Source organism: Podarcis cretensis, assembly GCF_951804945.1.
Source record: "Podarcis cretensis genome assembly, chromosome: 2".
NCBI lineage: Eukaryota > Metazoa > Chordata > Lepidosauria > Squamata > Lacertidae > Podarcis > Podarcis cretensis.
Window position 1 is genome coordinate 74,838,393 of NC_137171.1, and position 18,425 is coordinate 74,856,817.

The following is an 18,425-nucleotide window of genomic DNA, read 5'->3' on the forward strand; positions in this document are numbered from 1 at the left end:
ATCCATTGTAATTATATAACCAAGGAGAACAAAACTCAGGATGATGCCTTGACATGAGCTAAGCAGGTGACTTCCCTGAATGCTGCAGTAGCTCTGTCCTTCCTTAGTTTAGAAGGCATTAGTTTGACCAGGCATAGATGTCTCAGAAGTCAGAGCTAAAATGACAGCGGCACTTCACTGAGTGCGCGTTCTACAATCCACATCTATACCATGACATAACAAAGCTGCCCTTTGTCCCTTTGCAACAACAAGTAGTGTCTGACAACAGCAAGTAGTCACTTGGCATTAATTGTTCTGTTCCCTCAGAAACATGTCATCACTGATCAGTCAAAGCAACATTAGTGTACCAGAACAAAACCACAGCACTCCATTAGGTCAATCTGATATATGCACCTGTCTTCTGTTACCCAATAAAATTAGGATGCACAGTTCCCAGGATAGACTGAAGGGCCGAGAGATTAAACTACCTAATTGCAAACAACAATTTTAAGGCAAACATGCTCTAGGAATCAAAGTTTGGGCATCAAACAAGCAGTTCTGTGTTCATATTCTAAAGCCTCACATTCACTGTGCAAAGCAATAACAATGCACTGTAGTTCTTCAATGCAAATGTTTGTTTTTGTTTTTTCAGAATTTTAAAATGCTTTGCAACAAGAAACATGAGAGTAGATTCTCCAGGAAGAGTGGGTTAAGAGCACACACAGTATGCTGTGGCCCCTAGAGACTAGTTTAGCTTTAGTGACAGCCCACTTCAGCAAATATATGCAGTAGATTGAGAAGGGGTGTGTGCATATAGTTGAGGCTCAATGGGAGAGAATAAAAGATAATTGGAAAGAAATGGACACTTGCCTATGGTAATGTGAATACAATACACAGGATTAAACTGTTGCAGGACCATCAAACAACCTTTGGCACCTTCCTATTTGCCCAGGCATTTTAGATCAGCCTTCCAGGTGTTTTGGATTAGCAATCCCATCTGCCCTAACCAATGTGGCCAATAGTCTGGACTGATGGGTGTGGTGGTCCAAAACATCAGGAGGATACTAAATTACGGGAGGCCAGTTTATATAATTTTGGGGATTTGTGTACAATTATGCTCTTTAGTTATAGGTGCAAAGAGCTGTATGTGAGGCTTTGTTCAAACAATGTATGTCAGCAGTTCTCATCACTAGCATCCATCTATCTCGGGAGACAATGGAGGAGATGAAGGTAACCAGTTGTACTGATGCAGGGATAGCATGACATTTCTTCTCTCTGCACTCCTCCCAGCAGTAATTTCTCCTCTGGTCATTGCTGTGGGTACATGACCCATCTGTCTGTCTCCAGGCACTGCGGCCTTCTCCCAGGGATTCCCAAACGGTGGGGCTGATGTTGCCAGTCTTTGTGTCTCATTTGCAGGCATCTTTGTAATACAAAATTGGTCTGCCAATGGGCCTGATGCCTGAAGCAGTGCAGAACACGACCTTGGGGATCCTGCCATCTTCCATTCTGTGGACATGACCAAATTGATTTTATATTTATATTTACATTTTACCACATAATAAAGTTCTGAGTGGTTTGCAATATTGATAAAAAATTAAAATCCAGCTGTCAGGCATAAAATGTATCTCTCCTACAGTGGCAACTGCTTCAGCAAAACAGCAAACAAAATCATAGGTTGACCTGACTTTCTCCTTTCTTCTTCTAAGTACCTTATTTTTCCTTTTGTCGGTGGTAATAGCTACTGTAGGTTGCCAACATCTGCGGAATAACAGTAGCAATTTGAACTTTGGGTTGCATCAATGCTTCCTGCAAGAGGTGGGAGATGAGTGATGGCTCCTGTTTCCTTGGAACATTGAAGCAGTGCTGCTTCAGAGACAGCCTGACATTTTACAGGCCCATTATGACAGCCATTGTTGTTGCTCTGCCAAGTTCTATAATTCATATATATTTAGAAGGGAGCCTATAAACTCTCTGGTCCAATCTGCTCCCTGGATACCTTGTACCTAAAATCACCCAGGGCAGATGTTTGTCTGGATTTTTCTGTGGTACTGTACCCATGTCAGAGGATGAAAACCAGTATGCAGTTGTGCAATGAGCATGTTCTAGAGTTATTGACACCTTTGACTGCACTTTTCTAATACACAGACCACTTTACTGAACTTAATTATAACCATCCTCAGAGCAACTCTATGCAGACCACTGATTAATATTTCTGTTTTACTATTAGGGCATAGTCAGCATGTGCAACAGAGAGAAAGAGGCAGCTACCCAGGCAGGACAGAGCTGATCAGGCTTTAACTCATCTCTCCTAATTCCAATGCCCCAAATTATCTACTAAGTCTTGACACTTGGAAATAAGACTGGCCCACCCCACAGGGCTGTAGTAGATGTGTTGTTTTATATTCTGTAAATTGTCACGTACGTCAATAACTTCCTATGGAAATAAAATTGTAGTGCTGTCATCATGCTGCAGATCACATAGCTGCCTATTGGTGGCCACACCAACTGCAGCATGACAAATGGCAGGTAGGTGAGGAAGGAAGCAGTGTGAGTGGCAGACTGCCTATGTGAACGGTTTAACAGCTTGAACACGCCTACAGCAAGGTTTAGTGGAGGCAGGGACGCATTCCACACACCAATTCTCTGTGAAGCAGCTCCCCCTCTTTTAAAAGGGCACTTGGGGTAAGAGCCTTTGGTCATGGTGGTTGGCAAAGCGGTAAGTAGGGTTGGTTTAGTATCCCCTATCAAACAGCAATGTAGGTGAAGCTGTGTGAGGATGTGGATGGCACTGTGTTCTAAACCACTGAGCCTCTTGGGCTTGCTGATCGGAAGGTCAGCGGTTCAAATCCGTTGCTCTGTCTCAGCTCCTGCCAATCTAGAATTTTGAAAGCATGCCAGTGAAAGTAGATGAATAGGTACCGCTGCGGAGGGAAGGTAAACGGTGTTTCCGTGCGTTCTGGCTTCCATCACAGTGTCCCATTGCGCCAGAAGCGGTTTAGTCCTGCTGGCCACATGACCTGGAAAGCTGTCTGTGGACAAACACTGTCTCCCTTGGCCTGAAAGCGAGATGAGCACCCCATAGTCGCCTTTGACTAGACTTAACCGTTCAGGAGTCCTTTACCTTTTTAATTATTTTTTAGGTGAAGCAGTATATAAACTACTAAGTATTATTAGGCAAGTATGAAGAGCTGTTGGCTGTGGGTTGCCTGTTCATGTGAGCTACAGGCCTCCCTTTCTTCTCAGGGCATGCAAGCCTCTCTTTCTTCACTGGTTCTTATCAGTGCTGTTAGGAAGGAAGCAAGGCAGGGACTGCTACCTGCTTTCTTTGAATCTTCTTTACTGAGGGCTTTGCAAACATTTAATTAATTGGACAAACAGAAAGGTCTGAGGAAACACTTTCTTACATGCAAATCAGTGATAATGGAAAACAAAAGGAAGTGAGCCACTGTAGACCAGTGACAGTTCTTATCTCTGACCCTTCTGATAAAGAAATTGGAAGCTTTAAAAATTAACCAGTGTTCAATCAATACATGAGCAAGAATATTGCTAGCGTTTGTTACAAATGCATGCTTTTTAAGTTTGTTTATTGGTTGGAGTTTTTAACCCCGGAACTGAAACGAACAATTGATGTCACTGAGCTGAGCTCTAAGTATAGAAATATTCTGTTTGTAACTATCTACCTGTCGATAGAAATTTCAGGTGAGTGGTCCCAGCCATGTGTCAAAGCTGGCTAGTAGCCTTAAACACTTAACAACTCAACAATTAACGATTCATTTAAAAGATCTCAAATTTAAGTGAGCATAAAGTTTACTAATAGGCCAATTAACAGCTTCCAATACTATCATATCCCAAAATAGCTCAGAAACAAATGACAGTACTACCTAGCCATCCTCCACACCATTTATGAGCTCCCGTTGCTCTGTCCCAGCTCCTGCCAACCTAGCAGTTCGAAAGCACACCAGTGCAAGTAGATAAATAAATAAATGGCTTTTCTGTGTGCTCTGGCTTCTGTCACCGTATTCCGCTGCGCCAGTAGTGATTTAGTCATGCTGGCTACATGACCCGGAAAGCTGTCTGTGGACAAGCACTGGGTCCCTCAGCCTGAAAGCAAGATGAGCGCCACAACCCCATAGTCGCCTTTGACTGGACTTAACAGTCCAGGGGTCCTTTACCTTTACCTTTAACATAGTACCTAAAGGCCAGAAAGCCCTCTCACAGTTTCTGATATGAAACCATTGTGAGGTGTGTGTTTTTATTACAATCAAGCAGTGTATAAATTTTATGAAATAAATAAAATTCATTTTCATTTCTCCCCTCTTTTAAAAGGGCTGATCACCGATGTAAATGCTTCCCCCTCAAACTTGGAGCCAGTAGTGCCCATCATAATCTGTTCATGAGCTGTGTACTATTTACCCTGAAGGAGAGGCAACAAGTATAGGCATCACCCTAGATACAAAAGCAAGTGTTCTTGTTGGGGTGTTATTAGATACTAGGAGGGGGTATTGGATATTATTCTGATTTCCTCATGTGTGTGAGTTCAGCAGAGTGCCATCCCTTTTGCAGCTTAAAAGGGAAACTTAGATTGGCTAGTTTTAGCCTTTTAGTTTAAGTAACCCAGGATGCTTTAAGGTAGACGGGATTTCCCTTTTCTCCCCCATAAATCAATAATCACACAAACAAGGATGTAAAAGGTAAAAATAACATTTGCACACTCAGAATACTTCCTGAAGAGCAACAGATACAGAAGCTTTATTCAGGCAGGCTTAAAATGGTAATTCAGTTACAATGACATGCAGGCATCTCCCCCCACCCCTTACACACGTGTGACCCTGTATACACGGGGCGCCAGGAAATCATTAAATAATTAAATTCAAACCCAGAAATGGCGAGCGAGAGTTGGAAAGTTCTTGTGGTTTGGGAGACCTTCCCCGGAGCCCAAAGAAGACGTCATTGAGGGCGTAGGAAGCCCGGAAGAGACTTCGAGCACAGTGGGGCTTTGTTTAGGCTGCTCAGCCTCCCTGCCTAACAGCTGATGTTTGGGGTAGCAAAGTAGAAGTCACCGTTTCCCCACACGTCCTCCAGACTCCTGCCAGCCCCAGAGCTTCAATTCAAGTTGTGGTCCTTTTTGCTACAGTATTTTTGGTGTGGAATGGAGAGAGAGCATATGAGAAGGCATTTAAAGGGTGCTTAGAGGGTGCTGCCCACTATACGCAATTTCACTTATGTCTGGGGGGGCCCAGAATGTAACCCCTGCTCAAGTGGGGACCTGCACTTAAGTAGCTTTAAAATGCAGTCTGAACTCAGACTGCAGGTGTTCTCACATTGCTGGCGTGTGAGAGTGGAAAAAGCTGAAAGAAGGGCAAGGAGGAGGATATATAGCTACGCCCTCTTCCTGTCAGGGCACAGTGGGCGTGTGTCTCAGAGTTCTCTCTAGCAAATTTACAGGAAAAACTCTGTGACCTTTAGCTCCTAACATGTGCCTGTCTAGGAAAACAAGAATAGCTGTTTTGACTGTACTTAAATATCCCTGAGTTCTGGCCCCAGGTAGCCTGGTTAGGTGACAGCAATGGCTGTACATCACTTGAAAACATCACTGGATGATTCTCAGATGAATGCAGAAGCTGTTTGCAGGAATCTGAAGTGTTACGGAAATTCTCTCTTTAGTGACTGAGCTGTGATGATGGTTTGTGTTTTTGCAGCTGTTGTGAGGGGAAGATCCACGTATGGACTCTTCTCAAACTCCTTGTCCCTATGGCCTTTGCTGTCCCTCTACCTGATCAGGGGGGTCTAGTGAAGGGGTGTGCCAGGGATTCCTTACTCTTGCAAATAGAGCTCCACACTTCCACCACCACAAGGGAGACAGTAAAACATCTCCCTGGGTTTTTTTTGACGACAATCCCCTCATGACAGCTGGCTATTAATCTATGAGCCAATCATGAGAATAATGTTGTCACATAGATCAAATGAAACAAAGAGCCATTGCTCATTTGCTATGGTAATTCATGGAAATGTACGCACATTTAACATTTGCCTGTCACTTGGCTCTGAGTCCGAGATAAAATATACATGACAAGCTATACATATTGTAAAATTGGCAAGTATTATTTTAAGTAGGCTGGGAAGAAATTAGGGGTGCTTGAGTATTTTCACTTCTTTGAATTTTGAAGTGAAGTCCACTTGGACTAATGTGTGGATCAAAACCTAATTAACGTTCAGGCTTCACCATTCTCAGAATTTTGCAATACAGCTCTCTACTGAAAAGTAGAGGAACAGTGGAAGGAGTTGGGTATGTTTAGCCTGGTAAAGAGGACACTGAGAAGAGATATGAATGCCACCTTCAAATATCTGAAGGGCTTTCACATGGAAGATGGTGCAGGCTTGTATTCTCCTGCTCCAGAGACTAGGAACCGAACCAATAGATTCAAATCACAAGAAAGGCGATTACGACTAAAGACCAGGAAGAGCTTTCCGACAGTAAGAGCTGTTTGACAGTGGTATGGACTCCCTTGGAAGGTGGTGGACTCTCCTTCCTTGGAGGTTGGATGGTCATCCAAGCAGAGGTTGGATGGTCATCTGTTTGGGATGCTTTGAGATTTCTGCATTGCAGAGTGTTGGACTGGAATCAGGGGTCAGCAACCTTTTTCAGCCGTGGGTCGGTCAACCGTCCCTCAGACCTTGTGGGGGGGCCAGACTATATTTTGGGGGGAAATATGAATGAATTCCTATGCCCCACAAATAACCCAGAGATGCATTTTAAATAAAAGCACACATTCTACTCATGTAAAAACACCAGACAGGCTCCACAAATAACCCAGAGATGTATTTTAAATAAAAGGTCACATTCTACTCATGTAAAAATGCTCTGATTCCCGGACTGTCCGCGGGCCGGATTGAGAAGGTGATTGGGACAGATCCGGCCCCTGGGCCCTAGTTTGCCTGCCCATGGACTAGATAGCCCACTCTACAGTTATATGATTCTATGATTCAAAAAACATAATGAAACACATAAAAAACGGTATTTTAGGATAAAATACATTTATGAATGCTTACATACATTGAGATAAAGTGCAATCATAAATCTGTATTTTGTGATGAAATTCATGTAGAAGTACTTAAATATGAATTTCCTGGCATGTTTTAATTTTTTTAAAAAAATCATATTAATGTGGAAATGGGACAGGATGAATGAACATGCGCAAAATCTACATCAATTGGAAAGAGACTGCTTCATCTTTTCCTAGTAAAAAACCCCCCTGTGCTTGGTAACACAGGCCTCAGTGAACTAGCAGGGAGCTGTCTTTGCTCTGCTTTCACTGCAGGGGGAAAAACCATACACACCTCTGCATCATGCTTCTCTTTTTACCCCTTAGGTACCGCTTGTACAATCTGAATGGAATGGCCTGGCCCAATTATCCTCCTTGCAGAGCTGAAAATTCCAGAGGTTCAGCAGCCTCAGAACACCCATTTCTTACAACAGGGTGTCCTGGGTCACTGAAGCCTATGTATCTCTGTGGGGGGAGGTGCTTAGGACCCAGTAGAATTCTTTCTGAATGACAGACAGTGCTTTAAAAGGCCAGGCAAAGCCCAGATGTGACAGCCTGTGCCATCCACAGCGAAACAGCAGTCACTACTGCAGCAGCAGCAGCAGCAGCCTCCCAGCCCCATTCCAGGTGCGGAGAATTCAACAGCAGCAACCCCTTCCTAGGGATTTTGTGCATCTCCTCTTCCTAGTCTTGGGCTACCTCCAGGGTGCAATAATTGCCTTGCTTAAGCTGTCTTCTCCCTGCAGCAGGAAAGGACTTTGATTCCACAAACAAAGCAGATCATTGTAAACAGGACAATAGTCCTTGTTCCCCCCGTTCATGGAGCTGGTACGAAAGCCAGCGGAGCATCACCGGTTTGCTGTCTAGGAAAATGGACATCACAGCAGAGCATGGAAAACTGATAAGCCTGTCAGCTCCTGAGAAGGAGGGGTGAGATCTGAAGCCGTTACTCCTGCCCTTGCTGGGAAGTTATGAAGAACTCGCTGCTCTGGAGGAGACAGAAGTCAGAGATGCTGCTGGCCAGTGAAGGACCATCAGCCTCACTCGACGTAGGTGAGTGACTTCTTTGTGGGTCCTTCTGGGGAGGTCGTAGGTCTGAGACAGCATTGGGGCAAAGGCGCATACCTCATCTGGTAAGGAGAAGTGCAATGGCAGATCATCTGCTCTGCATGCAGAAGGTCACCTGTTCATTTCCCAGTATGCCTTAAACCCTGGAGAGCTGCTGTCAGTTAGTGCAGGCAAAATTGAGCCAGTTGGACCAGAGGTCTAACTCGGTTTATGGCAGTTTCCTATGTTCCTCAGCAATACAAGCCCCTTCCACTGAACGGGCTCCCTGGACCTTTTGAGGGAAATAGCTTCCTTCATCTTGTCCAGTTTCGTATCTGCAATGAACTGGGTGTGACATTCCAGAAGAGGCAGGGAAATCTAGAAATACCCTGGTACTAAGGCACAAGCAAAGCCTTTGCTTGAAATGCTAGGTCAAAATTGGCTCACCTGCATTCAAGGAGAGAGAGTAGAAACTGAAATGAGTGCAAAGAAGAGCGAAGAAAAAGGAAGGTTTTGATAGAAAAGCTGCTCAAGGGGAGAAATGGAAAGAACTGCCTTACCTTGGTGAAAAGGAGTTTGCAGTCTAAAATGACAATTCAGTAGTTGATACAGCAGCGAGGAATAAAGGGTATAAATGATATATACTTGTATAAGCCCTATAAACTGCCAAGTGGTAATAAAAGGAAGGTTTCTGATAGAAGCACCTTCCTGCTTTCAAAACTGGTGAAATCAGTTATGGAGGTGATTTTTCAAGTTAGTTTGTTGGCTTGCTTCAGATTTTTTTTTTTATACCCTCCCCCCCCCCCTTTCCTACATCCTTTCTGCAAAGCTGTTTCATCCCCCTTCCTTGCAACCTGTTTTACAATTTATTTTATTGTAGGTCACTATTTACACTTGCTTGATCTTTGTGGATCACCCCATTGTCTTATCTTACAGACACCATGTGAGAGGTTGCTTCAGAGGCTTCCAGATTATAATGCAATATATGCAGACAATGAGGAGAACTCTGAGGATAGCCACCAAGAGTCTCCAAAGCAGTTGCTTTTCAGCTTAAACATTGGAGCCTGCCCTCTTGAAGATTCAATACCATTCCATTCCTCCACCCATCCAGTCCCCACAACAGCCAGTAACTATTCTGTCATTACTGAACATAGCACTCATTGGGTTGTTTTTGGGGTTCCCATCGTTAGAGTGTTTGCCCTAAAAATGTTTTTGTACTTTTGTTAGCCTTGGGCCCTCTCAAGCATCTTGGTGCTTCCCTCTTGTGTGTGTAGACGGTGCCATTTTGGCAACACAAGCAGCAGCGCTCAGAGCCTGAACATCAGAAATGGAGGGAACAGTTTTAAAATCAAACCTGAACATTGATCCCATTTCACCTTATGTGGGCATGCCAAAGAACGCTCTAACACTTCAGCATCTGAAAGTGCACCGAGAACTGCTGGTGGTCCCAAGCCACAGTTTAACCAACCCTGCTCTAAGGCCCCCTTCACACCTACAGCTTAAGAACCACCCCCACATGACGCACTCTGGTGTCTTAGGAGAGCATGTTATGGGAATAATGCAAGTACATGGGTTGGGGCAATTGGGTGAGTCCCTCAGTGTGTTTGCATTATTCACATATCTCCCCCTGCCCCACTGCAGTTTGGGATTGCTTCATGCAGAAGTGGCTTCCAAATTGCTGGACTTGTAGCATTGTAAGAGACCCCAAAGGCCATCTAGTAAAGGGGTTTAAAGCATCAGAGACAAGTACACATGGAATGAGATACTGGAAGAATAGCCCTCGGCCACCAGCTCCAAACACTTTTTCTGCTAGAGTCATTCACTTGACTGATGCTGTGGAGGTGGCCCTCAACAAAAGAGGAACAACTCACATCCGAGTGTCTCATCAGCACTAAAATTTATACCACAGGAGAATATAGTCCTCAATAAACTTATCGCAAAGGCAGTATTCTGTGGGACAGATTGCGGAGTTTGGGACTTGCCTTACCAATGAAAAAATGTGAGACACTTGCTTCAGGCCATACAAATTCAAACAATTGCCTTCTGACCTCCATCTTTCTGTATTGTTAGAAAGAGAAGGGTTGATAACAGCAACCAATTTGCTTTATATTTAACACATCTGCCTGAATGATTTGCTATAGGAGCTGTGTCCTTTCTGCAAGGGTGAATGTTGAGGGATGGCAGGCCTTGCAAGCCGCTCTCCTTTAGGGAGGGGGAAACTGCCCCTGCAACATCTGAGATGGTCTCAAGCCAATCCTGTCTCACAGATCACACTCTCCCGCTCTGTGTGCTCTGTGCCAGGCACTGGCTGCTCTTGTGTTGTCACAGGATCATCAAGGGCCAGAGGCAGATTTACAAGTATGTGCAGAATTAGGGCCTAGTATGGCTGAGTACCCCCCAAAGTTACTAGTATACCTTGTTAACTGAGAGGGTACCCTTGAAATTTGACTTTGCTGAATTCCATACCCTCTGATGAAAATAGGGGCATCCTATTCCATTATTATTATTATTATTATCATCATCATCATCATCATCATCATCATCATCATCCCGCCCATTTGACTGGGTTGCCCCAGCTACTCTGGGAAGCTACCAACATATATAAAAATATAATAAAACTTTAAACATTAAGAAACTTTCCTATACAGGGCTTCCTTCTAAAGATGTCTTCTAAATGTTGTATAGTTACTTATCCTCTTGGCTCAGGGGTTGCCTAACTCCATACCCTCCAACATTTCTCCAGTGAAAATAGGGATGTCCTAAGGAAAAGCAAGACATTCTGGGATCAAATCAGAAACAGGGACGGCTTCTGTAAATCCTGGACTGTCCCTGGAAAATAGGGACACTTGGAGGGTCTGGAATTCCAGACTTTTAGTTGTGTTATTTCCACTTTTCATTTCTCCTACTTCTTGTTTCAAGCCAGGAAGCACTGGTCCATTAGGGCAACCAGCATTGAGTCCTACCAAGCAAAATGTCAAGCAATTTTTTTAAGAAGCCCCCCACCCCCACCCGCCCATCTCAAAGCCACAGCCTTTCCTATCCCATACATCCTTCCATCATAATCTAAAGAGGTTCAGGGAGAAATTTCCATCAATCTCCCATTCTCTGACCAACCAGTTACCTCCCTCCCAGCTTTGGGTTGAGCCAAGCATTTGTCACCACCACAGTTTAGTTTGTTTGTTAACTAGGAGTTTGTCCAAGGCTGATTCTGAGCAAAGGAGCAAGATGACGATGACAGCAGCATGGCTACAAAAGCAGAAGCAGAAGCTGCTGGCCTGCCTTGCAGAGAAGTTGCTGGGATGGTCTTGTCGCTGGGGTGAAGCCCAGTATACCTAGAGCCCTCTCCAGCAAGTGTTGAGTTGCCCAGGCAACTCAATCTAAAGAGGAATCTTCCGCCACTGTTATTACTAGGCAGGGGAGAGAACTGTTTTGCTGGATCAGCAGACTATGCACCATTTCACACTAACCTTGCCTGTCTGGGAGAGAGGAAGAACGGTGTTTGGTCTCCTCCGGACTCTGTGCATGTACTGTATGTGTGCGCATGGATAGACTGTGGCACTGGGCATGCATGTGTATAAAAAAATACAGTTCTAGGTGTGCCAGAATACATACAGGTCAGTGGAGGGGGGAGGATGCATGTCACTTACAGTGTGCCTCTGTGTCCATGTTGTTAAAGACTGTGCTGTGGCTATGTTTTTGTAAGATAAGAGTATGGTGGCCAGGAGAGTGTTAATGAAGCCAGAAGATGCCTTACTAGACCCAGCAAAATTGCTAGGTGCAGTTGTATTTTTAGGGAGATTGGCTGAGTCCTCTCAAAAGCTTGCTTTCTGAATGGCTGGAAAGATGTGAAGGGGGTGTGAATATGACACTATTGATCGATATGAAATTGGCCATGTATTCAGGCAACATGGTCCTGTTTAATCCAAACGTGTCTATTAGTTCTTTTCAAGACAAGGGAAATCCCAGGTTGACTTTTAAGTACTAATATTTTTAGTTAAGAACAGCAGTGGAGCTAGGGAGGGATCCTCCCCAGCCCACCCACCACCCAGTGTGATTTTCCCCAGTCAAAATCCCTCCTCTCCAATAGAAAGAAGCATATGGTGTGTGACTCCACAATTTTTAATTGAATGCAAACGTTCAGGACAAATTCATGAAGGATAAGGTTATAGAGGGCTGCATTCTGCATCTGCTGTTGGAGAGTGTATGCCTCTGAATACCAATTGCTAGGGATCACAAGTGTAGAGAATGCTGTTGGACTGAGATCCTGCTTGTGAGCTCCTCATAGGCATCTGATTGGTCACTGTGATAATGATAAATCCTGAACTAGATGGACCTTTGGCCTGGCTGAGCAGAGCTCCTCGTATGTCCTTAGGTGGAGCCCAAATCAAGAACTGGGGCCTGAACAAAATGTCGTCATCACTTATTAAGCCTCGGGCCATCCCAAACCATGTTTCCATGCCACAGGGAAGATGTTCCTTAGAAGTGTCCTAGCAACATTTCTGTCTTAATGTTTTGTCATCCTTTCAGGCATGGTGTCCCATGATGTCCCATTACTTTGCACTGGGGGCAAAGAAAGAGCCTGCATTAGTATAGCCCTGTACCACAAAATAATCTTTGGGTCATCCCGTATCAATCATATGACCATAGCTCTGGGAGACTCACCTCCACACAAACAGAGGGTGAGAGAAATCGATGGGGCCATCTGTAAAGGCAGTGGTGGGCTTTGGGCTCTCAAATTTCAGTGGTGCCCTGTGCAGTGCTGAAATTTGGTGCTCCCCTGCCTCTCGTGCTCCATTTTACAGCATTATTTCAGCACTCCCTGCAGCACGGCGCCCAATACAACTGCACTGATGGCTCTACCCTAAATCCACATCTGCTAATGGCTAAAGCTTTCATTGTTATTGTTTACTACAGCAGACTTGACAGCTAATTTATACGTTACCAGAACAGTTGGAGGTTCCTTCCTCACGGGTGGAATTATCCAAGCTGCTCTGGTAATGTGGGTCAGGTGAATAATGATACAGTTCTTTCCTCTACCAGCATTGATCTGCTCCTGGGGTTGACAATGCTGGCTTGGAAAGAAAGCATGTCATTTCCACAAACTGTCCTTGCTTCCTTCTTCCAGATGATTCGAGAGTGGCATGGAATTCAACATGCAGAAGCAGGGCTGGCCTGACACATTGTGCCGCCTGAAAAACCTCAAGATGGTGCCCCCTCACATTCCATATACAAAAGCAAACCAGGCTGGTGATTGAATTTGACTTTAGCACTGGTAATGGGACAGTGTCTTCCACTGCACCTGAGGGCAGCAGAATAGTTTAGGGGTGCAGGATATGTGTCACACACCACTCTCTCCTCCAAGCTCTGCCACCTGAGGCGACTGCCTCACTCTGCTTAATGGTAGGGCTGGACTTGTGTGGAAGGGGCGCCCATGCTCCCCTAGAACTGGCCTAATCTTGAATGCTAACATTGTGTTTAGCCCTCAGTTTGGATTTCAAACATGGTACCTCATCACAGGGCGGTGGGGGAGGGGACTGAATAAGAGAATATCTGTAAAAGTAAACACCCTCCCCAAAAAGTGACGGAAACAATAGAAGGGAGCACTAATGGCAGGGAGATTGACCTGACTTTCAGAGGTTTAGCTTGGCATCAGCCAAGTAGTCTAGCATAAATGAGGTTAAACTATAAAATCATTGCAAGCCTCTTCCTTAATGAGGTAGACACTGCAACTTTTAATATGTTGTTTCTTATGCTAGTTTGATAGGGGTTTTGTGTGTGTGTGTGTGTGTGTGTGTGTGTGTGTTGTTGTTGTTGTTTTGCTGACTTTACTGGATTAAAGTGTGGTCACTTCCAGGATTAGCTAATCTAGAGGTGGGAATGAAGCCTCTCTCATTTTATTTCTTATTGATGGTGGATAGTGTGGGGTGCCTAGTGAATACCCCTACTGGAGACTGAAAAGGGAATATACAAGGATGAAGTCTAAAGCTTGTTTCTAAAAAACTACTGGAATGAGGTATACATACAGAGAGAGAGACATACATACTATTCAGAGTAACAACACTGACAGTTTTGATTGAAAATGATTCTAGGTTGAGATAAGCCATCCTCAACATTCTTAAGAGGGCACGTGCACACGCGCACACACACAGACTGCTTATTCTACCAGAAAGTGCCAGAGTCCAGGAAGATAGAGCTCATAGCAACCAGTGAGGAACTTATTCCACCTACTAAGATGATGTCACTGTGTACAGAAGAACCACCACTGCCTGTTCCCAAGAATGACCCTGATAAGGTGTCTCTTGGGAGCATTTCCTTTCTTTCCTGAGGGGGAAATCAGCCCAGGGTGATTTAATACCTCCCGGATCAATTTCTGCTCCTGTGTAAGCAGTGATTTCATAATGCAGGCTTGTTAGGTTTCATTTTCTTTGCCCTGCATATAAAGGGGCTGGTCTTGCCCCTGTGGAAGTCAATGGCAAACTCTTCCTGACGTCACATTCTCAGAATAAGGGGCTCTTGACTGGACCAAAATGTGATGGGGTAGGAATTTTTTATTGGCTCTGTTAGATTAGCTGCAGGATCCAGCAGTTATCTGTATGCAGTTGAGGAAAGTTTTCCCAGGTTGCCATGGCTCTTCAGATTATTGGGATCTCACCTGAGGAGATTCCATCCTCCACTTCAAAAATCTGCTAGCCTGTTAATCTGAAATTTGATTTCTGGATACACTCTTGGGTTTTGTTGGGTTTTGTCAACTGCAATAAGAAAATTGCTCAAGTAAACAGAATTAGAATTATATTGAGGCTGTGGCCTTGTCATGACCCTTCCTGTGCCAGCCCAGATAAATGTTTGCAGGAAAAAAGTTAGAAGCTAGCTCAACCACATGAATACCACCTTGCATCTTATTTACTGATGCCCCTCAAAGCCTTAACCTAGGGTTCATCGGAGAATGTGGTTATAATTGTGCTGCCATATTTTGAAAGTACCACACATACCAACCAGAGCAAGAACTTCCTGATGGTGCAAACTGTTCAGCCGTGAAACAGACCGTCTCAGAAGATAGTGGGCTCTCCTTTATTAGAGGTTTGTAAGCTGAGGCCACATATGTTGCAGGAGGGGACTTCCTACTTTGGCAGAAGGTTGAAGTAGGCAGTAGTGTCCCATGAGCTGGGGTAAGGTGAAACCTCAGAGCTGCACTCCTGACATCAGCATCACTGCCACTCAGAGGCATAGCTTGGGCGGGGCTGGGGGAGCTGCTGCCCTGGGCATATTTTTTTCAGGGGGCACAAGCAGGTGCTCCCATGACAGGCCCCCTTATCAAGGCCAGAGCTGCAGGGAAGGAAGCCACAACCGAGCTGGGGCTTGAGGGCAGGGGTGGTGGCAGCACCTTTTGCTCATGGCCAATGAAGGGACACCCATTGGACCAGCCAAGAGGGGGAGGGGGGAGGGTGTTACTGCCGCTGCCCCATCATGCCTCTCCTCTCCTCTGTTTGGCTCCTCATGTGATGTCCCAGCACTGACATGCCAGAGCTCCACTCTTGGATCAGGCCTGGCCCAGGGCAGGAGAGGAGAGGCAGCTGCAGCATCACTATGTTTTTCCTCTGCTGGGCTCCAGTGTGTGAGGGAGCTGCACTGCAGCCCAGCACCACCAGATTGTCCAGTCCACCAGCAAACTATGCTACACCACTGAGGAGCAACTGCAGTCACCTCAATTACCTTTTAACAGGATGGATAAAGTCACAGTTGATTATTATAGCAATGAGCACCCCAGAGCTCCAATAATGGGAGGGGGGAGTTAGGGGGCCCTTAACAACATCTGCATGCCCAACACCACCTACACAAAATTATGCCCCCTATAGTCTTCCAAAACAGCAACTGATGGGGCTTCCCCCTCTGACCTCCTAGTATTTAAACCACTGGAATGCCCTCACCTAGTTCACTGTGTGTCCTACTGACAGTGTCTCATCCCTACCCCATTATAGTCAATGTGTTCATTCTGTGTTCCAGTATTGCATGTGCAATGGTTGGTTCCTTCAAGCTACTTTGTCTCCCATTCAATTCTGGCAGCACATTCTGTTCCAGTCATTCCTATGTCACCAAGATTTGTTGTTCTTCACAGGGATCAAGAACTACCAGGAAGGAAGATGGTGGCAGTGACATATACTCTGAACATCCACTGGTACTTCTTGCTGCTAAGACACAGGTCACTTTGAACTAGACCATGGGGACAATGGTAAACAAAACTAGGATCAACTCTACCCAGGGTTTTGATGCCTTCTCTTCACTTGGAGTGTCCCAGTTTCAGGAGGCCATTGGCATTTTCTTCATGGTCATGCTGAGTGTCATTGCTTTGGTTGCCAACACAGCAGTCATGGTAGTCATCCTCAAGACGCCTTTGCTGAGAAAGTTCATCTTTGTCTGCCACCTCTGCCTAGTAGATCTGCTGTCTGCCATTTTTGTCATGCCGCTGGGGATCATATCCAGCTCCACCTGCTTCAACAGGGTATTGTACAGCATCGCTGAATGCCAGACTCTTATCTTCCTGAATGTTTGTTTCATCAGTGCCTCCATCTTCACCATCTCAGTCATCAGCATCGAGCGCTACTACTACATTGTCCACCCCATGAGGTATGAAGTCAAGATGACCACCGGGCTCGCAGTTACCGTTGTGGCTTTCATCTGGGTTAAGTCCATCCTCGTAGCTGCTTTGGCACTCGTGGGTTGGCCCCAAGTCGATGGGGCCAGCAGTGCCAGCAAGTGTACTGTGTACTGGAGCCCAGGTGCCCACAAGAAGATCTTTGTGATCATCTTCAGCACTCTCTGCTTCATAGTGCCCACCTTAATCATCTTTGCTGTCTATGGCAGCATCTACAAAGTGGCCCGGATCGCATCCTTGCAGCATGCTCCTGTCCCATCCTGGACTGCCACACCCAGACCAAGATCAGACTCCATTCACAGCCAAGTCACTATAATCACAACCAGGAATGCACCTCCCAGGCTGTCACCAGAACGTTTGTTTGGTGGGAATAAAGCTGCCCTCACCTTGGTCCTGATTGTAGGTCAGTTCCTCTGCTGCTGGCTTCCATTCTTCTCCTTCCACCTCCACTGCTCCATCAACTCTGTCTTGACCATCCCCAGTTATGGTGAGATTATTGTGACCTGGCTTGCCTATTCCTCCTTTGCTATCAACCCTTTTTTCTATGGGCTGCTGAACCGCCAAATCAGGGAAGAGCTGTCCAAGCTGGGGCGACACTGCCTCAGCAAGCCCCTAAGCCAAGAGCTGTGCATCTCCAGTCCAGAAGGGTCCATCCATGAGAATTTCCTCCAGTTCCTGCAGAGGACCAGTTGCACAACAGAGACCCGTTCTACGTATGTGAATTCCAGCCCTAGGAACACTTTGGACCAGACTACAATGGGGTTCCGGATCCCAGGACAGATCCCAGAAGAAACCAACTGACGAAAGACCCGTGCTTTCAAGTCACTTCAGCCATCTCTTTCCACCTGCCTTTTAAGTTAAGAGGGGAAGAACAGAAGGTTCAGTGCGCTGAAAGACCTGACCAAGCCTCCTTTAGGGAGGAATCTGAAATTGAACAATTGATTTTCTCTCTGAGAATAAATGTGATTAAACGGGTTGTTTGCTCATGGTTGCAACTGGTGGGATCAGAGCCAGGTGTACCATTAGGCTACTGTTGGCATCCACCTGGGGGAAGGGGGGCACTGTGAAGGAGAGCACTCTCAACTATATTTGCAGACAGTAAGAGATAATATTGGAAGTGGAGGCCTTTCCACACTACCCATCTCCCAAAGTGCTTGTTGGTACAAGTGTTAAAATACTGGCTGGGCCAATAGTGCTATTTCTCCCCAACCACTGGGAAAGGGCAGGTTTAGTTTTGTCATGGATAGATAGTGAAGGCCGTGGTAATTTATTTATTTTTTAAAATGTGAGCTCCAGTGCTAGAGAGCATTCCTGCACAGCTCCAAAAGTAATTGGAAATGGTGGGGTGCTTTTAAACCCTCCAAAATGGCATGGATAGGGAAGGAGGGATGTGGCATTTATCCTACACCACTGATACTAGAGCAGTTTGTTTGCGCTATGGCTGATGGGAGTTGTAGCCCTTATCAGCGGGAGTTAAGGAGAGCTGTAACAACCATGATCTGCACTGGATTCATAACTACAATGCTTTGGTTGAGGAGAAGAAACAGCATTTCTCCAACAATTCAGCGCTATGGCATGGAAGCAGGGAACACAACTGCTAGGTGGGGAAATGTTCACTGCATCACACTCAACAAATGGACAACCACTGTATATGCCCTAGGCAAGAATAACTCTAGAATTCTGGGCACTGTAGTCTGTTAATA

General features: G+C 45.4%; 1 protein-coding gene across 2 annotated transcripts; it reads left to right on the top strand.

Moving 5' to 3' along the window:
* Positions 1-7,346: 7,346 nt before the first annotated feature.
* Positions 7,347-17,698, top strand: GPR62 (G protein-coupled receptor 62). Of its 2 annotated transcripts, none has more exons than XM_079968060.1 (2): positions 7,347-8,078; positions 16,186-17,698. In XM_079968060.1, exon 2 carries the CDS (start codon positions 16,288-16,290, stop codon positions 17,521-17,523), a length of 1,236 nt encoding a protein of 411 aa, XP_079824186.1. In that variant the 5' UTR covers positions 7,347-8,078; positions 16,186-16,287; the 3' UTR covers positions 17,524-17,698. The 2 variants fall into 2 exon arrangements, with proteins under 2 accessions (XP_079824186.1, XP_079824185.1); XM_079968059.1 differs by lacking the exon at positions 7,347-8,078 and adding an exon at positions 14,470-14,609.
* The last annotated feature ends 727 nt before the right edge of the window (positions 17,699-18,425 follow it).